The sequence below is a fragment of the Miniopterus natalensis genome, chromosome 5, assembly GCF_054644295.1.
Source record: "Miniopterus natalensis isolate mMinNat1 chromosome 5, mMinNat1.hap1, whole genome shotgun sequence".
In the NCBI taxonomy this organism is placed as follows: domain Eukaryota; kingdom Metazoa; phylum Chordata; class Mammalia; order Chiroptera; family Miniopteridae; genus Miniopterus; species Miniopterus natalensis.
Window position 1 is genome coordinate 58,078,472 of NC_142085.1, and position 24,252 is coordinate 58,102,723.

At 38.9% G+C, this 24,252-nt stretch overlaps 1 protein-coding gene across 1 annotated transcript; it reads left to right on the top strand.

Annotated features, from left to right (window-relative positions):
* The first annotated feature begins 1,701 nt into the window (after positions 1 to 1,701).
* Positions 1,702 to 23,575, top strand: AMD1 (adenosylmethionine decarboxylase 1). Its single transcript, XM_087817552.1, has 9 exons — positions 1,702 to 2,118; positions 17,204 to 17,290; positions 18,227 to 18,353; positions 19,064 to 19,166; positions 20,271 to 20,313; positions 20,413 to 20,557; positions 20,669 to 20,761; positions 20,844 to 20,999; positions 21,385 to 23,575. The coding sequence occupies exons 1-9, from the start codon at positions 2,009 to 2,011 to the stop codon at positions 21,523 to 21,525; spliced, it is 1,005 nt and encodes a 334-aa protein (XP_087673678.1). The 5' UTR covers positions 1,702 to 2,008; the 3' UTR covers positions 21,526 to 23,575.
* Positions 23,576 to 24,252: the final 677 nt, after the last annotated feature.

The following is a 24,252-nucleotide window of genomic DNA, read 5'->3' on the forward strand; positions in this document are numbered from 1 at the left end:
GATTTTTGGCACTTATATTAACTTAAATTGCATTGGGAAAAAGCATAATAGTAATTGAAAAGCAACTAATTATAAGCAATTATAAGGCAAATTATGTTTATACCACAATTAGTGTTTGAGGTGGTTTAGTAGACTGATTCTTCATTACAATAAGCAACATCAAAATAAGTGAATAGCTTGTAAAACACATACTTCTTTTATCTTTATTCCAAGTATAACCACCACATTCTCTTTGAATTGTCATTACAATAAAATAAGCAACATTATCTTTTGTCCCAATCCCCAGTTTGAACTGGATGCTTTTAAAAACATGGCAAGAGTAGTATCTGTACCTACCCAACAACACAGCTTCTTTCAACAGGTTTTATGGAGAAATGTGAATAAATAAACGTTTTTGTAAGACAAGTTCTACCCTGCCGGGCATCTAGAGTGCAAACTCAAAACCATGCCATTTTCATTAGGTTTTTCACGCTTACGACATTATCTGATTTCATTTTCAGTTGAGGAAAGTCTTTACGGATGACAGGGGGAAAGTCTGTCTCGTCACAGAGGTAATTTTTATCTCAGGTTGGCTTTTTCTTCCGTTTTTAGTAAAATTCATAACTTTGTTACCACAATTTCGCCACCTCAGGTTAAACTGAATACTACTTGACAACTGTTTGACACTCTACGTTGAATATAGAAATATTAGATACATGATTCTTTAAATAACCACTAGTGATAGCTTTGGATCCTTGTTACATTAATTTCCATGTACATTCTGATACACTAAGATGGTAGCACTGTAAATTTTGGAGGTAGTGGGGACCCCTTTCAATTAGTTCAACTTCAATGAAAAAAAACATCAATTTCTAATTATATTAAATAAATCAGTTTCTAGAAATAGTTTTGCAGAATAGATTCCCACCAGTTGACCTAATGGAGCGTGGAGTTGCCAGCGCTTCACGGCAGCTGCCGTGCTCAGCCGACGCCGAGCCTTTGGCGAGCCACACGGCGGGAGGCAGGTAGAACCCGAGCCCTCCAGGGCCGGGAGCCACGTTGCTTTTCCGTTTTTAAATAAGACAAAGCTTCTGGCTATTGTGTCAACGGGTCGAGAACTGCGTAGGTTTGCACATCAGCTAAGGCGTGAGCAGAATTAAAGCGCCTTCTAATCCGACCCTTGGCAACGTGTGCGTCACAGTCACAGACAAACGCTGGATTTTAACGCCTGGCTTCCCTCGCGCAGGGGAAACACACTTCGGAGAATGGCCAAGTACCTCAGCAATCGCGGCGAGCTGCACGGGATCAAAACCACCACGCCGGCCCAGCAGTGGCCGCCGCCCCCGCCGAACCCCGCCAACCTCCCGCAGGACCCGCCCATGTTATCAGCTAACGAGTCGCTTTACGCTTAGCTGCAGAGCCTTTCTCCACTCCCTCTGCGCTCTCCCACCCACTCAGCCTTCGGTGCCAGGTTCCTAGCCCCCAGGCACACATCATAGAGCCATCTCCCGCCCTAGATGCGGCGCGAACCCGAGCCGCAGCGCGGCCGGCAGCTCCCCGCGCTCCCCGCAGGCCAGCGGCCAGCCAGCCGCAACTGGGCGGCTGGTGATTGACAGGCGGCTGCAGCTATGAGCCGCAGGGGCGGGACGTGCGTCACTTCCTGGCTTTTCGAGAGAGACGGGGTATATAAACTCGCTGCTCACGCATCGCCCTCGCTTCCACAGTATGGCCGGCGACATTAGCTAGCGCTCGCTCTGCTCTCTCTAACGGGGAAACAGCGGACTACAAGAGACTGAACTGTATCTGCCTCTATTTCCAACAGACTCACGTTCAACTTTTGCTCACACACAAAAAAAGCCGGGAAAATTTTATTAATCCTTTTTTTAAAAAAAGTTAATATAAAATTATAGCAAAAAAAAAAAAAAAAAAGGAACCTGAAACAGCTGGAACAATCCGCAGCAGCGGCGGGAGAAGAGATTTAATTTAGTTGATTTTCTGTGGTTGTTGGTTGTTCGCCAGTCTCACGGTGATGGAAGCTGCACATTTTTTCGAAGGGACCGAGAAGCTACTGGAGGTTTGGTTCTCCAGGCAGCAACCCGACGCAAATCAAGGATCTGGGGATCTTCGCACCATCCCAAGGTGGGTTTTCAGGGCGCTCGCCCACAGTCGGTTCTTGGGCTGTCGCCGCCTGAACGGGCGGAGGTCAGGGGCCGGATTTTCGCAGCCTGCAGGTGGGTACAGGTCCGCGTTCTGGGGTCGTTTCGAGGCCGTGGAGCGGGCTCCCGGTGCTCGAGGGAGCGGCTGCGTCCACGCGGGGCCCGAGCCGGTTTCTCCCGCCGCCGTTGCCGGGCAGGGAGCTGCCCGGGGGGAGGGGAGGAGGCCGGTGCGGCCGCGTGCTCAGGTAACGACCCCGGCCGGGCAGCGGGCGGCGCCGCTCGGGGCGGTTTGGGGGCCCGCGCCCCCGACTATCCCTTCTGGAGTCGAAGGTCCGAGGCTCCGGGCGGGGGTGTCTAGGGGGGCCGCACGGGCTCCCTCCCGGCAGGTGTGGCTCGGCGGGCTTAGTCAGGCGCTAATTCGGGCGTGCCCGCTTTGGGGAGTGGAGGAGGGAGGGAGCGGGTCTGAAGCGGGCTCGTTCTCGCCGCGTGCAGCGGGTAGGAGGGGGCCCGCGGGGTCGCGGGCTGAGGGGCTACGAGCAGGCCTCCGGCTCGCGGTCCGCGCCGGCAGCTTGTGGCGCCCGGACGGCGGGGGTTCGGGGGGGAGCGGCAGTGTCGCAGTGGCTGGGCCCCACCGCCGCCCTAACATGCTCTGCACCAAAGCCTTTCAGGCCGATCTGCGGAGACGGCCGCGGAGGCCGCCGAGGCGTGCTCCCGAGTCTCTTGACCTTGGTTTGTATAACCTGTTACCGAGTCAGTGGGGTCCTGGCGAGGTGTAAGGTTTGCCAACGTTTACGGGCTAGAGGCCCGTCAGGCTCGGGACATAATAACCTTTATAAGCCTAAGCCAGCAGAGGAATCTGGGGCCCCAGCCTCCCACCCCGGCAATGACGCGAGGGAGCTGCGCTGGCAGCGCAGAAAGCGAGGGGTCTTCTCGTGGTCTTTGGGAAAGCCAAGCGCAAATAAAGGCGCAGGCGGTTCCGCAGGTGCCTCGGCCTGTTCCTCGCCGCGCTCGGGCCGCTAGCCGCCCCTTGCCTTTCTAGGCTCCTCCGCTCGCGAGTGCGGCGGAGCCGCGCAGGAGCCGGCGTGGCCGCTTCATTGAGAGTGGACAGCCAATGAGCTCCCGGGCCCTACCGAGAGCTTGGCCCAGGGCGTGGGCCAATGGGCGTTTCAGGAATGTTGGCCGCGCTCGCCGCCGACCCTGACAAAAAGCAACTGAAGAAGGGAATCCAGGAGGACACGTGCTGCCGAGACTTTAAGGCATTATGTCTTGAAGCATTCTCTTGTAGAAAAGCATTGTGATAGCTCATGTCACAGTTCTCGTTTTTCAAGCTTTGTGCGACACTTAAAATATTTACCATGTGCCAGGCTCAGTTCTGAGCACTTTATGTGTATATTACAGGAAGCAGTCACTTTTCTTACAAATATGGGGAAGCTTAGTATTTCCTCCATTTCACAAATGGGAAAACTCCCTGGTGTTGGTGATATGCTTTTGATAAAACGATTGTGATCGGATTATCTAGAAAATCTTTATTAAAATGAATACGCTTGTTTGGCTCTGGCTCATTAAATGTTTTAAAGCTTTATTTGTAAAGGGTACCTTCTTAATAAAGGGAAGAGGGTTTTTTCCTCTTCCCAAGTTCTTGGGTAGAATGTCATAATTTATTTTGGTGGTTAAGAGTTCCCTGGGTCCAGGAGGGAGACAGAGGCTTACAAAAGGGTGGCTTCCTTTCTTTAAATACTTGAGAATAACTTTTCCTTCGTGCTTTTATCAGTAGCAGTTATTTTACTACTTGAATGTGGCTCTTAAAATGATGGCAAAGGTTTAATCTTCAAGGACAGAATATTCTGTTTTGTACAGTTCATGATTTAGTGCCATACATTTTGTAGACATTAATATTCGTTAAACTACTCTTTTGAGAGTTTTCCAGCGTGTTTCAGCTGTTGTAGATGAAGTAACTAAGAACTAAAAAATACCAATTTAACTGAGAAGGCCATTGGTAACCTTTCTGGGAAAGTTTTTCAGTGAACTGTCAAACAGGGGTGCACTGGATAGGTTTTGTTACTAGGAGGTTTAAAAAGTACCTGAGGAGATACTATATGTTAGTAGATAAATCACCTGAAATCTATGACCTGGCAAGAGGGAATCACTGGAGTCTAGACACTAGGAGGGCGTTGTAGGTCCCCAGAGACTGTGAAAGGATAACCCATCCTCTAGAAGAGTATGCATAATTAAATGGTGTATGGCCTCTGGAATGTCTAGATTTTAATCAAACAACATTTAATAACTAGCTGTGTGATGTTTCCTCATCTTTAAAATAGAGACAGTAATGGTGCCTACTTCACCCAGTAGTTGTGAGGATTAAGTGGGTTAGTGTGTATATATATGTGCTTGAAAACAGTGACATATAGTAACCACTGTACAAGTGTTACAAATGTTTTATATTTATCTTTGATTCTTTGCTTTTTAGGACAAAATCAGTCTCTCAGAGTATAGCAGGTTGTAATCTAAACGGCTACACATTAAAGGATGCCCTAATAATTTAATGTAGTTTTTATTCAAATAGAGGAGATAGTGTCACTGGGAAATTTTAAATTGATTATTCTGTAGAAGGATTAATATAATGACTCAATCTTTAGTAGTTTTGTTTTTATTGAGTGACATAAAAATTTAGAAGCCAGAAAGTCCTTGCTTGTCCTTGCCTCACGCCCCTACTCAGTAATTAAATTAAAATGTAAGTAGATGGAAGGTCACAATGAAAAGACATGAACAGATTTTATTAAAATTAAAAGTTAATCTAGTTTTTACACCTAAGGACATTGAGAGTGAGAAGGCACAAATGTCCTAACAGGATTACAACACGTGCTATAACATTAAATGGATTTTAGGGGAAAAGTCCTAGAAAAATAACCTTTCCAACATTGATGCAAGAAGAAATAGAAATCTATATAGTCCTATAACCATTACATTAATTAAATTAGTCGTTAATCTCCCCATAAAGAAAATTCTAGGCCTAGGTGGTTTTATCAGAGTGTTCTAACATTCAAGGAAGACATAATTCCAGCCTTTTACACACATTCTTGTAAATAGAGAAGGGGACACATTTTCCTGCTCATTTTGGGATTGGCATGATTTTGATTTCCAAACCCCTGACAAGCTGTGAAGGAACCAGAACTCTCATGCACTGCTGGTGGGAATGGAAAGCGAACAAACCACTTTGGAAAATGGTTTGGCAGTTTCCGTAAAAGAACTATAATGTAAGATTTAATTTCTGTGAAAACTCAAAAAAATGCATACTAATCAGATCAGTAGTTGCCTGAGGGAGGGATAGGAGTAAGGGAAGGGTTGGATTATAAAGAGGCCTGAGGGACCTTTTGTGAGAGATGGAAGTGGTCACTATTGAATGGCATAAAAATTTGGAAGCCAGAAAGTCCTTGCTTGTCCTTGCCTCACAATCTTGTGATTTACAATTAGGTATGTATGTCAGAAATCTTGTAGATTAAATGTAAAGATGAATAGAATTTGAAGTTCTACAACACAGGTTAAAATAAATGTATGCGTGTCTCCGATAAACAACCTGATTTTTTTTGCATAGTAGCATCATCTTTTCAGTGATTTTCACCTTACATGTGATTGAATTGCCTTGCTAATAGAAATGTTAATTTAACTATTATTAGCATGTATGTTGTATTTATCCTACAAATCAAAGGATAATTTTGGTTGCTGTTAAGCCCTCTCTGCCCTCCCCCAAGTATGTAAATCTAGCAACCAGCATCTATATGAAATCAACTTAGAGCATTATATGCCTCCAAATCTTACAGTAACAAAGACAAATATGAATTTGGAACGCTGCTGAAATGACTTTAGAGAAAAGCTGCTTTTGTGAGGTATAAGGACAAAAATATTTAATTGGAAGTGGTGGGTGGCTTAATAAATGTAATACAAAAAATCTGGCTGTTAATAAGACAGCTTATTTTTTGAGTACAGATTTTAACTTTTTGTTGAAGCCTAAAAGTTATGAAAATCATAAGTATAGGCCTAATTTTCACAAACTGATCACTCAAGTAACTATCACTCAAATCTAAGGAATATAACTAGCCAGAAATCCCACATACATCTTAGCTTGAGGGTTCCAGTTGCTCCATATCTTCATCTAAAGCTTGTTTTTTTTTGTTGTGGTGGTGGTTGTGTGTTTTTTTAAATCCTCGCCTGAGGATATTTTTTTCATTGCTTTTTTCAGAGAGAATGGAAAGGGGTGGGAGTTGGGGGGGAGATGTGAGAGGGACAATTGACTGGTTGCCTCCCGCATGTGCCCGGCAACCCAGGTGTATGTTCCTTTGACCCGGAATCAAACATGCAACCCTTTGGTGTGCCACCTGACACTCTAACCACTGAGTTTAGCTATTGTGTGTGTGGTAGTAGTAGTAGTAGTATGTGTTCCCCATCATACTAATGGAGTTGAGCTTCCTTTTTTTATATCTTTATTCACCGTTTAGATATCTTTTGTGAAATGCTTGTTCAAGTCCATTTGCCTATTTTTCTTCTAGGGTGACTTTGTTTTTACAGTTCTTAGTATATTACAGATGAATTCTCTGTCTAATATGTGTATTACAAAAATACTCTATGGTTTTCTTTATTCTATTAATGATACCTTTAAAAATAGAAACTCATAAGTTTAATACAGTTCAATTTATGAAAATTTCCCTTTAATAGTTAGCAGTTTTTATGTACTATATTGGCATAAGAAACATCCAAGCCTGTAGAGAATTTTTGAGTTTATTTGAACCAAATTGAGGACAACTGATTGAGAAAGTGCACTGGAAATGTCGGTTTTACCACTTATTTTATACATCAGAATACAAGGGGAAACACTTAGGGGGTTACATGAAGTTTATTGGTGATTAGGGAGGCAGGAGAAAGCAAAACTGTGAAATCTCTGGGATTGGATAAAAAGTAGAAGGAATAGACACATTTCTTTTACATTAGTGGGTACGGGATAATTAACAGTGAACAATTAACATGATAACAGTAACAGGAGTCTGGTCTGCTCTGGTGCAGTGACTGTGCCCTTAGGGGTCTAGAAAAGGAAATTACTGTGACAAATGTTATCTTAGATGCAAAAAAAACAATAAGCTCAGTTAAGGTAAAGGTCAACCTTTATCGGGGAATATACCTGCCCAGTACAAGACTACCCGCCATTACTTGATTTTATTTTTTCTCTTATTCATTTACTTTTTTCCTTTTCAGTATTATAGATGTCCCCATCCCCACCCCTTTTCCTCTGGCCATCACCACACTGCTGTCTTTGTCTGTGGGTTAAGACATATATGTTCTTTGGCTAATCTCTTCACCTTCTTTCATCCAGTGCCCACTCCCTTTTGACAACTGTCAGGTCTGTTCCATGTATCCATACCTTTGTTTCTGTTTTGTTCGTCAGTTTATTTCGACCATTAGATTTGCTTTTTAGTTAGGACATTTTCATTTCAGACTATCCCATGTGGTTACTGTTGGTCTCTGAGTTTGTAAGGCCACTATGCAGGCCTCCCCTGAGCTTGTCCACAACTATTTGACATATCTTTGCTCATCCCAAAGTAATTAAGGTTTTTTTCCCCCTAAACATTGTTTTACCTTTCATATTTATAGCTGCAGTCCATCTGGAGTTGATTTTTTTTATGTGGCATGAGGGAATAGAACACACTTAAAGTAAAATTGGCTTATCTTTCCAAGCAATTGTGTAATACTGAGAGTCTTTTTTACTAATTTCTCAAGGGAGGTAAAAGGGACACATGTAATTGGAGGGGATTCATTTTTAATAGGAAAATCTTGTCTGGTATGGCCCGCGTTAAAGAATACTGGTTAATCATCTGTTGGAGAAAAGCAGTAGTCCCTGCATATCCAAGTAAATAAAAGAATGGGTGATGTGTTCTAAAACCGACTTATTTTATGCGGTATTTAAAGTTGAAGTGTAAAAACAAGGAATAGTATTGTTACTGGAAAGACGACAAGACCTCTGTTCTTGTCTTCTTGACGGAAAGATTTCAATCGAGACAAAGTGCAGAAAGAAAGCAAGAATTTATTGGCCGTAGCAAAAATATATTTAGGCTATTGAAACAAGGAAGGTCAATAGAAGTAACAGGAGAGCCTAGGCTGGGCTGTCTTGGTTCACTGGGAAGTCAGAGAGAGAGAAGGAGACAGGTTCATGGGGTAAGCCAGGGACGAGCTGCCACTACTCATTGCTCCCCTGGCTGCAAGTGTCGTGGAGTCCCCTTGGGGAAGAGGGGAGCACACCCTGGGACGTTCATTTTCAGGGGTTTTAAAGTCTGGGTGTTTATGGGAGGTCTTAGGGGCAGATCAATAGAATATTCATCAGCTTTATGCTGATGTACCAAAATGAGATTTATTCTCTGACTTTGCTTTGGGTGGGGTTGACAAATGGCACTGATTGGATTTCTGTTATCTGTTTCCCTGAGTAGGATGATTTAAGCTATCAATCTCCACTGACAAGGAAGGAGGAACGCAAACCATTTACTCTTCAGTGACCTTGGTTTAGGGAAGATAGGATTTACTAAGGGCAAACTGCTGTTTATCTGTCTCAGTTTCCCTATTCTGCATGTCTTAGAATTTTCCTAGCTTCTTACTACACTATAACAGTATTTTAGGTTTAACCTGCAGTTTTGTCTGCTAACTTTTCAGATTTCAAAAGGATGTACAAAAATGTCTTAGAGTTGCTGGACTAAATAAATTGCTGGACCAAACAAAAGTCTTATTTTAATGGCAGCTTTATGGAGGGAAGGTGGAAGTCTGTTAGAAAATAAGAAATTTTGGTGAGAAGAAAAGATAGTTTAATTTGATCTTTCAGGACAATAAAGTAGGTTTTTCGCTTATGACTTCATCACAGACCTGACTTATTCTTAGTAATGAGATGGGTTCAGATGGGAAATTCTAGTGGAGGTAAAAAGGATAAATATTTCATTAATTGTGAAAAACTTTTCAGGTATTTTATTTTTATAAGCTAATATATAATTTGCAGTAAAGGATTAGGGGCCGTTGCAAAGATAGTAAATTACACCTCAGCATTAACTTTCCCAGAACTTACACCTTACTTGACTACATCATTGCACAGTATTGCAGTATTGATAATTTACATTGAAAGAATTTACAACCCATTGCCAAAAAACCTTTTAGTGTAAATGTTTTGAAGTAGAAAAGCTTCCTGTTGAATTAAACTCATTACATTTCTAACAGCACTGCTGTCTCTAAACCACCTTTAAGAAGTACACATCAGAAGTATTAACTGAATATAGCAGTAATTATACTGATAGTGACTTAAATTTGGGGTAGAGATTTGAGATGCAGAATTGTGGTTATAATTAGCAGTCTCTTCCGGTGTCATTTGTTTGAACAAAAAGAGATTACTTATTTCTCTTGATATCTTGAATTAACTGCCCTAGGAGGGCAAAGTCAGAATTTATTTTGGTCAGCTAAAGTCATAGTTGAGAGAAGCCTCAAACAGGCTTTTTGAGTAAATTGATAACTCTGAAACCAGTGATATTTACTTTAAGGAAATAATTCATCAGCGGAATCCAATCACATGGAGGCCTTTTAAATGCAAATTTTAGGCACCATCTGTAGCGTCTGACCTACTGGACCTCAGAATAGAGTCCAACTCAACTTTTTTTTTTTTTTTTAAATACATCTATTTCAGAGAGAAGAAAGGAGAGGGAGAGAGAGATAGAAACATCAATGATGAGAGGGTCATTGATCAAGCCCGAAACCGGGCATGTGCCCTGACCGCCTGGACCCTAGTTCCAAGCTCAGCTGCTGAGCCACGCCCGGCCGGGCTCAACTCTATAACTCTTAAGGCGATGAGGAAGAAAACCGACCAGTAGCATTGTTCCTGCAGTCATTTACATTGTTAAATTGTGGTTTTAAAAAATGTGACGTTAAATATCATTTTAGCCACTTTTAAAAGTGTACGGTTCAGTATTAAGTATATTATTGTTGCCCAAGAGGCCTTTAGAACTTATTTCCTCTTGGGAAGCTATACTGAAACTATACCCATAAAATACTAATCTCTCCTCTCCCTCAGCCCTTGACAACTACCTTTCTACTTTCTTTTTAGATACTTCATATAAGTGGAAACACATAAATATTTGTCCTTTTGTGACTGGCTTATTTCAATTAGTGTAATGTCTCTAGATTCATCCCATTGTGGCATGTGATAGGATTTCCTTTAAAGGTGAATAATTCGTTATATGTATATACCACATTTTCATTATCCATTAATCTCTTGATGGATATTTGGGTTGCTTCTACATTTTGATGGTTGTGAGTTACAATTAACATGGATGTGCAGATACCCCTTCCAGATCTTGTTTTGAATTATTTTGGATATGTACCCAGAAGTGGAATATTGGTCATATGATAATTTTCACAAAAGGTACACTGTTGTTAAAATTTCTCCACATCCTTGCCAGCATTTATTTATTTCCTTTTTGTTTTTACATCATAATGGATGTGAAGTGGTTTTGATTAGCCTTTCTTATGATTAGTGATGTAGAGCATCTTTTCATATGCTTGTTGGCCATTTGCATGTCTTTTTTGGAGAATTGTGTATTCAAGTCCTTTGGCCATTTCTTAAATTTGGTTGCTTTTGTTGGAGTTTTTCTTATAGATTCTGGATATTAACCTTTTGTCAGATATGATTTGCAAATATTTTCTCCCATTCTGTAGAGTGTCTTTTCACTCTGTTGAGTGTTTTCCTATGATGCACAGAAGTTACTGTGATGTAGTCCTGTTTGTCTATTTTTGCTTTGGTTGCCTGTGCTTTGTGTGTTGCATGGAAGAAAACATTGCTAAATCCTGCATCAGACTTTTCCCTGTTTTCTCCTAGGAGTTTTGTAGTTTTAGGTTTTAATGTAAGTCTTTAACAACCGTTTTGAGTTAATTTTGCATATGGTATACTGTAAGGCTTCAACTTCATTCTTTTGTGTGGATACCCAGTTTTTCCAACATCACTTAATGAAGATTCTGTCTTTTTCCAATTGTGTAGTCTTGGTATTTTTGTTAAAGGTCATTTGACCTGAGATGTGTTTTGTTTCATGCCTAGTGACAGATCACTCAGTCCATAATACTACCTTGGTAAACAGCACGTTACTTCTTTGGGATAATTTATCATCATCTGATAGTATTTTTTAATACTTTACATTAAGTTAATTAGGGCTTCTTGACCTCAACATTGTTGACATTTTGGGCTAGATAATTTTTTATTATGATAACAGTCCTATTATAGTTTAGACTACATGCCAGCAACGCCGCCCCCACTCCTATCTCCCCAGTGTGAAAACCAAAAATGTCTCTAAATACTGCCCAACGTTTCTGGGTCACAGTCATCCTTAGTTGAAAATCACTGAGTTAGAACAATGAGGTGAGGTGGCGGCATTTAAGTAAAGGAAATGTAATTCAAATAGGAGTATGTTCATTTGATCTATTGATTTCCTTTGTTTTCTAACACCCAGCAATTGTGCAATATTTTCTAATCACTAAATCAGTATTATGAGATACATTCCAAAAATTGTCGCCTTCTGCTTGGTCAGTTTATGATTGATTTCTTGAACTCATCTGTGTTTAAAACATAAGTAAAACAGCAATGAATGAGAAAAAGACCAATTTTGTAAAATAGTTTATAGTATAGACTAATCAGGTGTTAGTGTGCCTGGGGACAAAGCAGGGACACCTTCCAGCATACTGAGCCTGCTGTAACATTTCTAACTTGATACTATTGCACTTTGAAATCACAAACAAGTTAATTTAGAAACCGCCTCGGTCAGCTGTACAAAACACTTTGTCTTTTTCATCATTAAATTTTGGACACGAAGCAGGGCACTGAAAACTTTTCCTCTAAAACAGGAGTCAACAATTCTATAAAGGGCCAGAGAGTTTTAAATTTTGCAAGATAGTCTATGTTGCAACTACTCAGCTCTGCCCTTACAGGGAGAAAGTAACCATAGACAATATATAAATGAGTAGGTGTGGCTAGAATCCAATGAAGCTTTATTTACAAAAGGAGGTTTATTTTTCCCACGGAAATGTGATTAAATGATATGCTGGAATTCTTGGCTGTTTTGGTGTTGGTTTTTCACCATTCCCTTTATGCACATGTATAGCATTATATTAACTTCAGTTTTATTTCTGTCACATCTTTCTTTTTCCTACCCCCCCCCTTTGATTTATTATAGTTTTGAGTTGAGCAGTTCTCCTAGGATTATGTCTTTATAATCATGTGGTTGATAGGCCATCCAACTGTGTTTAAGGTGTTTTAACAATTGCTTTCTTTCACACTGTGACTTTGGAAACAGACTGCTTGAGGGTTTCTGTTTGGTTGCAGTTTATTAAGTAATGGTGAATGAGTTACAAGAGCACTGTGTGGTTTTCATTAAGGTGGTATAAGCACCTTCCTAAATGCAACTAAAAACCCAGGACAGAATGCGTGGTGCAGCTATTCGAGGACTCTGAAAAGTAAGTGTTAGCAGGTGAATGGGAAAAGGAAACCAGAATTCAAAATACCACTGAACCGGCCATGGTTTCCTGTTTCTTTTTTTTCCTCTGGAATCTCCTGGGGTGGTCTCAAAGGCTGCCAGAAACCCAGAACTGCACACCAGGTGCAAATAAAGAGCTCCAAGCAGTCTTCTTTTTCTGGTCTGTAAAGACAGAAAAGGAGGTAGTCCCTTTGGGTCAAAGAGAAGGGGGAAATCCCTTTTTGTTTTTGTTTTTATCTTCTGTTCTGTCCTGCCGCAGCTCACGCAGTCCTCTAGTAATTGTAACCAGGCAGATGCCTAAACTCCAAGGGAGGGGGTAATGTTTTTTGACCAGAAGAACTGTGGTTCCTGTTGTTCTTTTTTCCTCTTTGTCATCTTCCCTTTTGGCCCAAGAGAGAAAGACAATCACAGGCAGCCTGCTGCAGAGTGGAAAAACTAAAGCCTTGGCTTTCTAGCCAGAGGACCCAAAGGCTCCCCTCCTGCTGCCTCTGAGCCAGAAATTGTCAGAGCTGTTATGGAGATGAGAAAGAGTTAAAGAAAGTGAGTGCCCTAAAGATGGTTAGGAACACCCCTGAGCTGCTCGTGTATGGCATGTATGGCTCCAACCCTAAACCGAAGATCAAGGGCTTTGAAAACTGATAGCTCACCTCCCAGTCCCAGACTGGCCACTGAGTGCAGGATAGATCTGAATACCATGGCATGCGTAATAGCCTTTCCAAACTAAACTGAAGCCGGAACATAACCCATAGAAAGAAGTTGGATATGAACTTGGAAGACCGAACCATAACCATTTCAATTGCCTGCTAAAATAATTCTTAAATCAACATGCTCCATAGGATTTAAATAAGATTTAAAGTTATATAACATACCCTGGCCAGTTTGGCTCAAATCCTTTGCTGCACTGAAGGGGTACTGGGTAGATCTCCAGTCAGGGCTCATGCCTGGGTTGCAGGTTCAATCCTGGGTTGTGAATACAGGAGGCCAGCTGATCGATGTCCATCTCTCTCTTTCTCTCCCCGCCACCCCCCACTCCTGGCCCTCTAAAATCAATGTAAACATTTTTTTTTTTAATTACATAACATGATCAAAATGTTCAGGGTGCAATCATAAATTGCTCAATTATGCAAATGACCAGGAAATTCTCGGCATCTCTCGAAGGAAGACAGTCAACAGACACCAACCTTGAGGTGATACAGATCAAGATTTAAAGGCAGCTGTCATAATCATTCTATAAGAAGTAATAAAAAGTTTACTGGATGGGCTTTAGTAGAATGGACATGACAAAAGAGTGAAGGAGCTTGAAGATAGATTGGTAGGAATTATCCAGTCAGGAACAGAGAAAAAAGCCTGTGGGACAAACCCGAGGTTTATCATTTTGGGTCAGCAGATACCGAGAAAAAGGAGAGTATTACATAAAAAGTATTTGAGAAAATAATCCACATCTAGGTTTATTATAATGAATGAGTTCTATAGCAACTTAGTTATTTAGCAGTGAAATGAGTAAGCTTCATTTATGTAGATTAAAAGAAAATGACATTTAAGTAGAATATATATCTATAGTTGGTTGACAGGATAATTCTGTCAAATGAATCTTTGTCAAATGAATTATGATGACCAGTTTTAAAAACTAAAGGATCGTGTAACAGTAGATTTTTTTTTTTAATGTTTTTATATTGATTTTAGAGAGAGAAGGAAAGGAGGGAGAACAAGGTTGAGGAACAGTGATCAGCCGCCTCATGCACACCCCCTATTGGGGCGCCCTGCCGGGATCAAACCGGTGACCTCTTCGTGCATATGCTTGGGATGATGCTCAACCAAATGGGCCACGCCAGCTGGGCATTAGTTTAGATTTTAAAAATTTAAGTGTGTTTATGATTTTTCTTCAGATCTAACTATAATAGTTATTGACAGATTTAACAAATATTGAAAGGCCTGTTATGAACTGGGCTAGGCATAGTCCCTAACTACGTGGAATGACTAGTAGAATTTATGTGAATACCAAAATTGCTGCACAAGTAAAGTACTTTGGCAAATCTTACAAGTTTTAAATCCTTTTAATGACAGATTTGATCTGGTAGGGGTAATGGGGTAACTTGAGCTGGAAGAAAGGGGTTTTGGGACAAGGGTTCTAGGTAGGATGAAATCTATTCCAGCAGTCAAAGTTTACATTGTCTCAACGTAATTATATTCTTCACCTTCAGGGCTTGGCCAAGACTCACTTAAAAGATATGTTGAAGGACAGTTGGGGAAAAATACCTGAGGATAAATTCAGATAGGTTCAGGTTGGAAACAGAATCACATGAAGAGTCAAGACAGTATTTAAATCCAGTGAAAACAAAGCTGTACAAGAAAATAAGTAAAATTTTTAAAAAGGAAAATTAAGAGAGTAAATCCTTGTGAAGAGTTCTCATCACAGAGAAAAAAATTTTTCTTTTGCTTTGCTTTGTCTTTATTGTATCTATATGAGATGATGGATGCCAACTAAACTTATTGTGGTAATCATTTCACAATGTATGTACGTCTAGCCATTATCATGCTGTACACCTTAAACTTATATATTAACGTACTGCATGTCAATTTGATTTCAGTAAAACTTGGGGGAGGTCTTATAAATAACTGAGAAGGGGTGATAGGAAAAGATTCATTATTATGTCCAGTAGGTAGAAGAAACTATTTGCAAGAATGCTGAATTCTAGTGGGAAGTCAGTAGGTAATGACATTAGCAGGTAGTATTACTGGAAGAATAATCTTCAGTATTTGAATTCTTAGTATTTAGTAGGTAAATTTGATGTGCATTGTTTGATTTAATTTCGTCCTCTGAAGTGAGTTTTATTACCCATGAGGTAAAGAAACCAAGCCCAGGAATAATTGCAAGAAATGTCACAAAGCAGAAAAGTAATAGGTTCTGTAAGAACCCTGTGTTTTTTGGGTCTCATTATTTCTTTTTGCAGTAAAACATACTATTTGTGGAATTGAAATACTGTGGGCTCTCAAATGAACTTTGAGTCTTAGAAAATTTTAAACCCAAAGCCAGTGCTTGGCTACCTAAAATAAGAGGATTAAAACCATCTCTAAATGTTACTCAGAATTGGATCTTAATTGTAACTTTTTTCCTTCCTTAACCAACAGTTGTACCATTTTAAAAATGCAAAGCAAACTGCAAAAATATAATCCAATCTAATGTGTTTTTCCTTTATATAAATAATCATTACTACCTTTTAAATAGAGAGCTCATTGTTAGCTTTTTTTTTTTTTTTTTAAAGTTTTTTTGTTTTGTTTTTTAGACAGAGAGGAAGGGAGAAAGAAACGTTGATGTGACAGTGAAACACAGATGGGCTACCTCCTGCATGCCCCCTACCGGGGAAGATCCCGAAACCTGGTCCTGTGCCCTGATCCAGAATGCAGCAGGCGACATTTTGGTGTATGGGACCACGCCCAACTAACTGAGCTGCACTGGCCAGGGCAATTGTTAGCTCTTTTAAAAAATGTTTGGTAAAGTTGTGGGCAAATAAATTTACCCATTTTAGAAATTACTGTCTTCTGTGATTGGTCATACAGTTGCCTGTTGGGCCAGTAACAGTTCCTTTTAGCAAAACGATAAAACAGGCACAAAATTCCAGCAGGATTGATTGGTACTGTGCTTGCTTTTTGCTACAAAGGAATAAAACATGCCTGTTTTTATGCTGGCTGTGCTATTGAGGATTTCTCTTACATAAAGTCTTAACTGGAAAAGAAGACTTTAACCATAATATGCCAATTTGTTTAGTATAGAAGAATGACCTACCAAATATTAAGTGTCTTAAAACATTTTTAGCCTTTAATCTGATAATTTTAAGATGTACTGTGGAATAATTTTATGTTGTCTTTGTTTATAGTGAGCACACTAAATAGGAAGCACTTGCTTAGGTCTCAGTGGGGTAAATTAAAGCTAGTTTACTTAGTTAGACCCATATGGCTTCTATTTTGCTATCTATTATTGCCTGTACTACAGACTTTTTGCTTTGTTGAAATAGGCATTTCCCCATCTCATTAAAGAGCTGCATTATATTCTCAAGATCTTATGGATATGCTGTACTGTTGAATTGCCACCCAGAGGCATTTTTTGACACTGCTTCTCAACTTTTAACTTGCTTTTCTTTAATCATTTAACTAGTGAAAGGTAATGGTTTTCCTTGGTTTATGAGCCTTTTGAATTTCTTCTGTATGAGGCTTGTTCACAGTATTTTATCTATTTGTCTTTTTCTTAGTAAATTGCCAGTAGTTTAATTTCTACTTTTCTAGTTTACTTTTTAAATTGTTTTTCATATATAGAAAAACCTATCATCTTATTTAATGGATGTCAATATAGATAGGCAATTTTGGAACAAGACTAAATGTTGGTATTCATAAGAGAAGCTAGAACAAGAATGTGCTGACAAATATAAAATATGCTGTGGAAAACTAATAATTGGAAAACTTTTAAATGTGAGAGATTTATAATTTTTGAGAGTAGGCAAATAGTGTACTGAATTAATCATCCTTTTTTGTTAATAGATCCGAGTGGGACATACTTTTGAAGGATGTGCAATGTTCAATCATAAGTGTGACAAAAACTGACAAGCAGGAAGCTTATGTACTCAGGTAAGTCCTGTAAAACAAGTGTTAGTTAACATTTCAGTCTGAATCATACTTCTTATAGAATCGCAAATTATTCCTCTGGACTTTAGTTCTATAATTATTTTTACCTTGTTTTTAAAATATGGTATAAAATGTTTATTACTTCAGGTGTTCCTAGGCAGTAGGTTTTGAAGTCTAACCTGAAAGCTTTTCGGGATGGTTGCCATCTTTAACTCGTTGTATTTGGCAGGAAGGATCTGTAAAGCTGGGTAGAATGGCCTGCTTTGCCTTACAGATTCAGGTCTGCCTTTCAATATCAGAACTTTAGGCAAAGTGAAAATTAGCTCCCCCATACAAATAGGATTGCCATGTATAACAGAAGAAAGCCATTCAACATTTTCATAGGTACAAAAATAATTTATTCAATAAATACATTGAATTCTTATATATATTATAACGGGCCTTGGATTGAGCAAGGTACCTCTTCGTGTTTGGCATACACAGATGTTTATCAAAGACTTATGTGCCAGGCCATAGAGATGTAATGGTGAGTAAAAACACATTCCTTTCCTCATTGGACTTATTACTTAGTGTAAGTAATAAAGTAGCTATAGAAATACATGTGAGAGTGGGTGGTGCAAGATGAGGTAAAATATGAATGAGCTTAGTAAAAAAATAGAATAGGTGAGGTGAAGAAGAAAATTTAGTAGTAAAAAAGAGGGTTTGTGTAATGAGCTAATATGCTTTATACCTAATTCAAGGAGTGTTTCTGTGAGTTCTAGAACTTAAATTTTGTATAATAGAACTACTATCATACATTATTTGCTCCCTTGAGATCTTAGCGTTTTAAAATTACTACCCAAAAGTTTATATTGTAAATGATAGTCCAATAATAGGTTAATTGTATCTCAGTAGTACATAAAAGCAGCATTATAATAATGTAACTTTTTTCGATTGCAGTGAGAGTAGCATGTTTGTCTCCAAGAGACGTTTCATTTTGAAGACATGTGGTACCACCCTCTTGCTGAAAGCACTGGTTCCCCTGTTGAAACTTGCTAGGGATTACAGTGGGTTTGACTCAATTCAAGTAAGTGATCAAAATACATTTATATCCTTTAAGTTATAAATAAATTTGTATACTTGATTGCTTCTTTAGTTGTAATGGGTAAGGATGGGCACACCAGGAGAGAATATCCTTGATACTGAAGAATAGCAGAGTATTTCACCTAATTAGGGTAGAGGATATCTTGTTACTAGAACCTAAAAGAGTTTTTATTATTGATGCTTCTAAGAAATCTAAAGCAATATGTTCTTAATTTTTGAATCACTGACTCTTTTCCCAATGATGTATTTTTCTAGATATTGATTCTAGAGAGAGGAAGGGAGGGAGAGAAACATTGTGAGGGAGAAACATCCATCAGTTGCCTCCCACACACACCCAAACAGGGATCAAACCTACAGCCCTTCAGTGCATGAGACGGCGTTCTAACCACTGAGCACACTGGCCAGGGTGACTCAATGACTCCTGAAGTTTAATGTACACATGTTCTCTCACAGAATTTTGTCTTACATGCCTATTTAAAAGCTCAGATTAGAAACCACTGCTCTAGAAATGTTGTGCCTTGTCACTACAATTGTTAAGACCCATCATCTATAGACTGGGCATTTTAGTTTCTAGAAACTCATTGATGTACTCTACATTATTAATGCTCTGTAGAGACTTATCCACAGCTTAAAAACAAAGTTGCTCCTTACACTTAACTCATGGATATTGGTTTATGTGTCTGTCTTTTTTAGAGCTTCTTTTATTCTCGTAAGAATTTCATGAAGCCTTCTCACCAAGGGTACCCACACCGGAATTTCCAGGAAGAAATAGAGTTTCTTAATGCAATTTTCCCAAGTAAGTTTAAGTAAATGCTTTATTAAAGTTAGAGAGTATATCTTCTCAGAGATCAGCGTGTTATATAATTAAGATAAAATGTCAATATAGCTGAACACAATTTTAAGTATGAGTGTGTATACCTCAAGTCATTCTTGTTAAAATGACGGAAAAAGAAAATCATGGAATTGGTCATGTGCTAGAGGGAGAGTTCATCTTTATCTAGCCATTTGGTCTGATTTATATCTAAGTGAATATGAAGGCTATGATCCCTTCATCCAGAAAAATACCCAGTGAGTGACTTCATAACTTATAATCCTGTGTTAAGACACTAGTCTGGCATTCTATATAGGAATTGAGCTGACTTACAAATGACCAACACTGAAATCATAGTGTGACTTCAGAATGGGCAAGATTTTCTTCTCATTTACAAAGCTTTTATTTATAGACCTCCCCCCTTTTTTTTTTTATCACCCAAGGATATGTTTTTATTGCTTTTTAAAGAGAGAGAGAGAACATCCATTGATTGCCTCCCATACACGTCCTGACTAGGAATTGAACCTGTAGCCCTTTGGTGTACTGGACGACTTGTCCAACCAACTGAGCCACCTGACCAGTGCTATAGACTTTCCTTTTTGAGCTTCAGGTTAAGGAACTAAAAGTTATCTAATCCAGCACCCTTGTCCTAGATGAGGCTGAAAACTTAGGGTGATGGTAATAACTTGACAGTCACGGGCATGATTTTAAAAGAAAAACATTTATGTTCTATTCTTAACTTACCTACTAATACAAAACTCCACTGGTCTAAGTCACAGAGTGCTAATTGTAATTTAGTGTAAATATCTACCAAGTGTTAATTTACTGTGTTAAGTGAGGCTCTGAAACAATGGGGAAAGAATGTATTACATAAAATGACTTTATTTACTTGGGGGAGTTGATAAATGGGTAACCAAATTCCATTTCCTAGTGGAGTTTTAGCAGAGAAGTAGCCATAGTTTTCTCAGCATTATTTAGACCGACTCTGGCTGCTGAAGTGTATCTCATCGCCCTAGCCACGGAAGGGTGAGAAAGAGCCACCCTTTCACGGGTCTCTTCCATTTACTTTCCATTCTCCTCCCTCAACAGACGGAGCAGCGTATTGTATGGGACGTATGAATTCTGACTGTTGGTATGTTGAACACAACTTTATGGATTTTTTTCTTCTATAGAAGATTTACTTTAAACTGCCAGTTGTCATTTTTAGAAATGATTTTTTACTTTTGTATAGGTACTTGTATACTTTGGATTTCCCAGAGAGTAGGGTAATCAATCAGCCAGATCAAACCCTGGAGATTCTGATGAGTGAGCTTGACCCAGCAGTTATGGACCAGTTCTACATGAAAGATGGTGTTACTGCAAAGGATGTCACTCGTGTAAGGATTTTTAATAATTCTGGATTCTGCTTAGGGACCAAAATATATTGTTTAACTCATTCTTGTTTTATTTTTCAAATTTCTGTTTATTTCAGTCTTTTTTCTTTTCAGGAGAGTGGAATTCGTGACCTGATACCAGGTTCTGTCATTGATGCCACAATGTTCAATCCTTGTGGGTATTCAATGAATGGCATGAAATCGGATGTAAGTAATAATATTTACTCAATACTTACTTAAATATTTAAGTGTGCCCTTTCCATTATTAACACAAAACTATTTTTCTAAGGGAACTTATTGGACTATTCACATCACTCCAGAACCAGAATTTTCTTATGTTAGCTTTGAAACAAACTTAAGTCAGACCTCCTATGATGACCTGATCAGGAAAGTTGTGGAAGTCTTCAAGCCAGGAAAATTTGTGACCACCTTGTTTGTAAACCAGGTAATTTGTCTTATTGACAATTAAATCTTCCAGAAAATAAGGGTAGTGAGGAAGGTCATAAAATGGCATGTATCAGTCAGATATAAGGGTGCTACTAGTTGAGGTCACTGGAACGAAAAGCTTTCTGTGTTTCATTAGACTTCTATTGGTTCTTGCTTTATATTTAGCCTAATTGATGGGCTGCTTCTGTCCCGTTTATTGGCCTGGAGTGGGGGGTGGGGGCTGATGGGCATAACTTACTTAAGCCCATAAGAAGGCAGCCAAAATATTTCAAATACCACAGTTTTTAAGATAGTAGTTTTAAATATTTGTGGCATGACTTTGTTGTTTGCAATAACTTCTGCAGGTTGGAATCACTAACGGTTCATTTAATTTTTTTGCCCAGAGTTCTAAATGTCGCACAGTGCTTTCTTCGCCCCAGAAGATTGAAGGTTTTAAACGTCTTGATTGCCAGAGTGCTATGTTCAATGATTACAACTTTGTTTTTACCAGTTTTGCTAAGAAGCAGCAACAACAGCAGAGTTGATTAAGAAAAATGAAGAAAAAACGCAAAAAGGAAACACACATAAAAGAAGGTGGTGGCTGCTTTTTAGATATTGATACCGGGGGCCATGCTTTCCATAACCACCACCTTGTAGTTGCAGAAAGCCCTAGATGTAATGATAGTGTAATCATTTTGAATTGTATGCATTATTATATCAAGGAGTTAGATATCTTGCATGAATGCTCTCTTCTGTGTTTAGGTATTCTATGCCACTCTTGCTGTGAAACTGAAGTGCATGTAGAAAAAAACTTTTACTATATGAAACTTTACAACACTTGTGACAACAATTCAATTTGGTTTATGCGCAGTGTACTATCTCTCCAGGTTTCATCCAAAATCCCCCACAGACAAGGCTTTCGTCCTCCTTAGTTGGCCTCAGCCTAACCATCCGGGACTGTTCTGTTAAGTTGCTGCCGGGATGTTACATCCAGTTACCTCCAATTTCTAGAACGTATTCTCTACTAATGTTATTGAAACCAATTTCTACTTCATACAGATGTTTTTTGCAATGGCAATTAAAGTTTTTCTTCCACAAGTCGAGTCCTCTTAAGAAAGTGATTGCAGTTAACCATTTTGTGTATTACTATTTTAACGTTGCTTCCCGAGCTTTTATTCCATTAATTGATTTTGTTCCTCACCATGGTGTCTCTCCTCCCATCCCCACCCCAGTAAAGCAATACACTGTTACACTGTGGGTTTATACCAGTATTATACACCAGAGAGGGAAAGGGGTGGGCCTAGGCTTAATATCCTTGTAAGGTCAAGGGATTTTGGCTTCTTTTTTATTGGCATTGGATCTTTTAGAAGATAGTGACAAAAATAAATTTGTAGTGTTGATTAGCAAGGAAGACACATAGATTAATATTACAATATACTGGCAGAACTATATGGGAACTGTTTGCCATTCTGAGCTCTCCAGTAAATAAGATTAGCTTATCATGAGGACCATGTCTTTACTAACTTGCTAAGTATTAGTATAAAAAATTTTATCACCGAATATTAGCAGGATTTCAGATAAAGGTTGTATTGGATTCAGTAAGTCAGATTAGATCATCTTAATTTTTATTTTAGCAGCCATTTCTACTATTTTCCATTAATAATATACCATAAACTTGAGTTCAGAGCGACATCAGTGTCTTTGTCATCTTGTGACTTGAAGTTCTGTGACTTGGTGATGCATATGAGAGTGTTCTGACTTTATGTGTTCTTTCTATTGCTGGTGTTGCTTTCACCGTGGTTTCAGAGGATCCTGCAAATGACCAGAATGAGAACTGTTCAGGTTATCCATACATACACAGTGAAGCAGAACGCTGCCCATAAAACATAACATGCAAAATTACAAAAGGGTCAGTGGGAAATGACTAGAAATACAGGCTTTCAAGAGTTGGCATTTGTAGCTATATTTGCAAATGCTATGAGATATAAGCAGCCTAGAAAACAGCAAACATGACTAAATTTTGTATTCTGTCCTCAAAATTTTTAATTTTTTGTGGCTTGATGCAGTGGTGTTTTTGTTCCTTCCATATTTATAAATGAAACACTTTTTTTAGTGTTTCTAATCATAAAATCTACTTGGTTTGAAATCAAGTGGTTGGATCACTTTTGACTTATTTTAAGCACGTTCTTGATTCAAAGTTTCATTGAAGAAGCTTTTGATCAGTCAGTTTGATTATGTAATTGGCACACAGTACCTGCTATTTCGGTGCTGTTTTGAGGACCAACGCTCACAGTGGCTTTTCTTGAACAGTGTCCCAGTAGATTTGATGACATGTGTTGGCTTGAGGTCTAATTTTTGTCTAATGCATTTAAGATTTCTATCTAATGTTGAAAAACCACAAATTTGTATGAAGCAAAACCTAGAAAAAATGAAAACTAGATTAAATCATAATTTAAATTAATCCTAGTACATTATGATAGAGGAGGGGAAATTTTGGTGCCATAATTTCTCTCTTCATGGTGGTGTTGGACTTAAATCGGTTGAAATGTATTTCTGTACCTCAATTTAAGCTTCAATAAAAGTTTGCTTAATTGATTGTCTAGTGACATTCAGAAAGTTTTCTGTTGATGTATTTTTAAAATAGTATACATGACCAAATACTAGATATCTAAAGTTTTTAAATTATTTGAGGAAATCTCCATTTAATGATCATTTTATAAGTTTGTGAGTTTTGAAGGCAAAAGATCTTTAAGCTCCTGGGAGAATATGGCTTTATTCACTGAAGGTCAAAAGAAATGTTTGGGCTGTATACTAGGATATCGGGTTAGAAAGGGTAAGTTGTAAGAATAATGTGTATTAGTGAGTTTGGTCTTAAGAAGTCAAAGGTTTGAAAGTAAATGTTCCACCCTTTATTTTATGGAACAGGCCTCATAATGGTAGGAGGGGAAGAAACAAGCTGTGAGCGTCCTTTATTTCATTGATGATTATTTCTGTTAACTAGAACAGTTATAAGCTTGATCATTTTGCCATACAAGTACATATTTTATGATCATTTATTTGGTAAAATTTCTATTCCTCAGTCTCCCGGCTAACAGTAAGCTGAAAATCAGAATCTTATAAAACTGTCTTCAAATCTTAGAATAAGCTTATTAGAGAATATTTTCCAAAATGTGAATAGAAAAGCAAGATGTTACATATGTGTGTGAAACAGATGAGTTTGGGGGGACACTAATGCACAATTTGCTTATAAGATTCAGGCACATAGACGGTAA

What these genes read in the sequence shown, in the direction of transcription:
- AMD1 (XM_087817552.1), top strand. Translation starts at nt 2,009, where the DNA reads ATGGAAGCTGCACATTTTTTCGAAGGGACCGAGAAGCTACTGGAGGTT. An exon ending in GTGGGTTTGACTCAATTCAA is followed by an intron (nt 18,354 to 19,063) that starts GTAAGTGATCAA and finishes TGTCTTTTTTAG; the next exon opens with AGCTTCTTTTATTCTCGTAA. An exon ending in CGTATGAATTCTGACTGTTG is followed by an intron (nt 20,314 to 20,412) that starts GTATGTTGAACA and finishes ACTTTTGTATAG; the next exon opens with GTACTTGTATACTTTGGATT.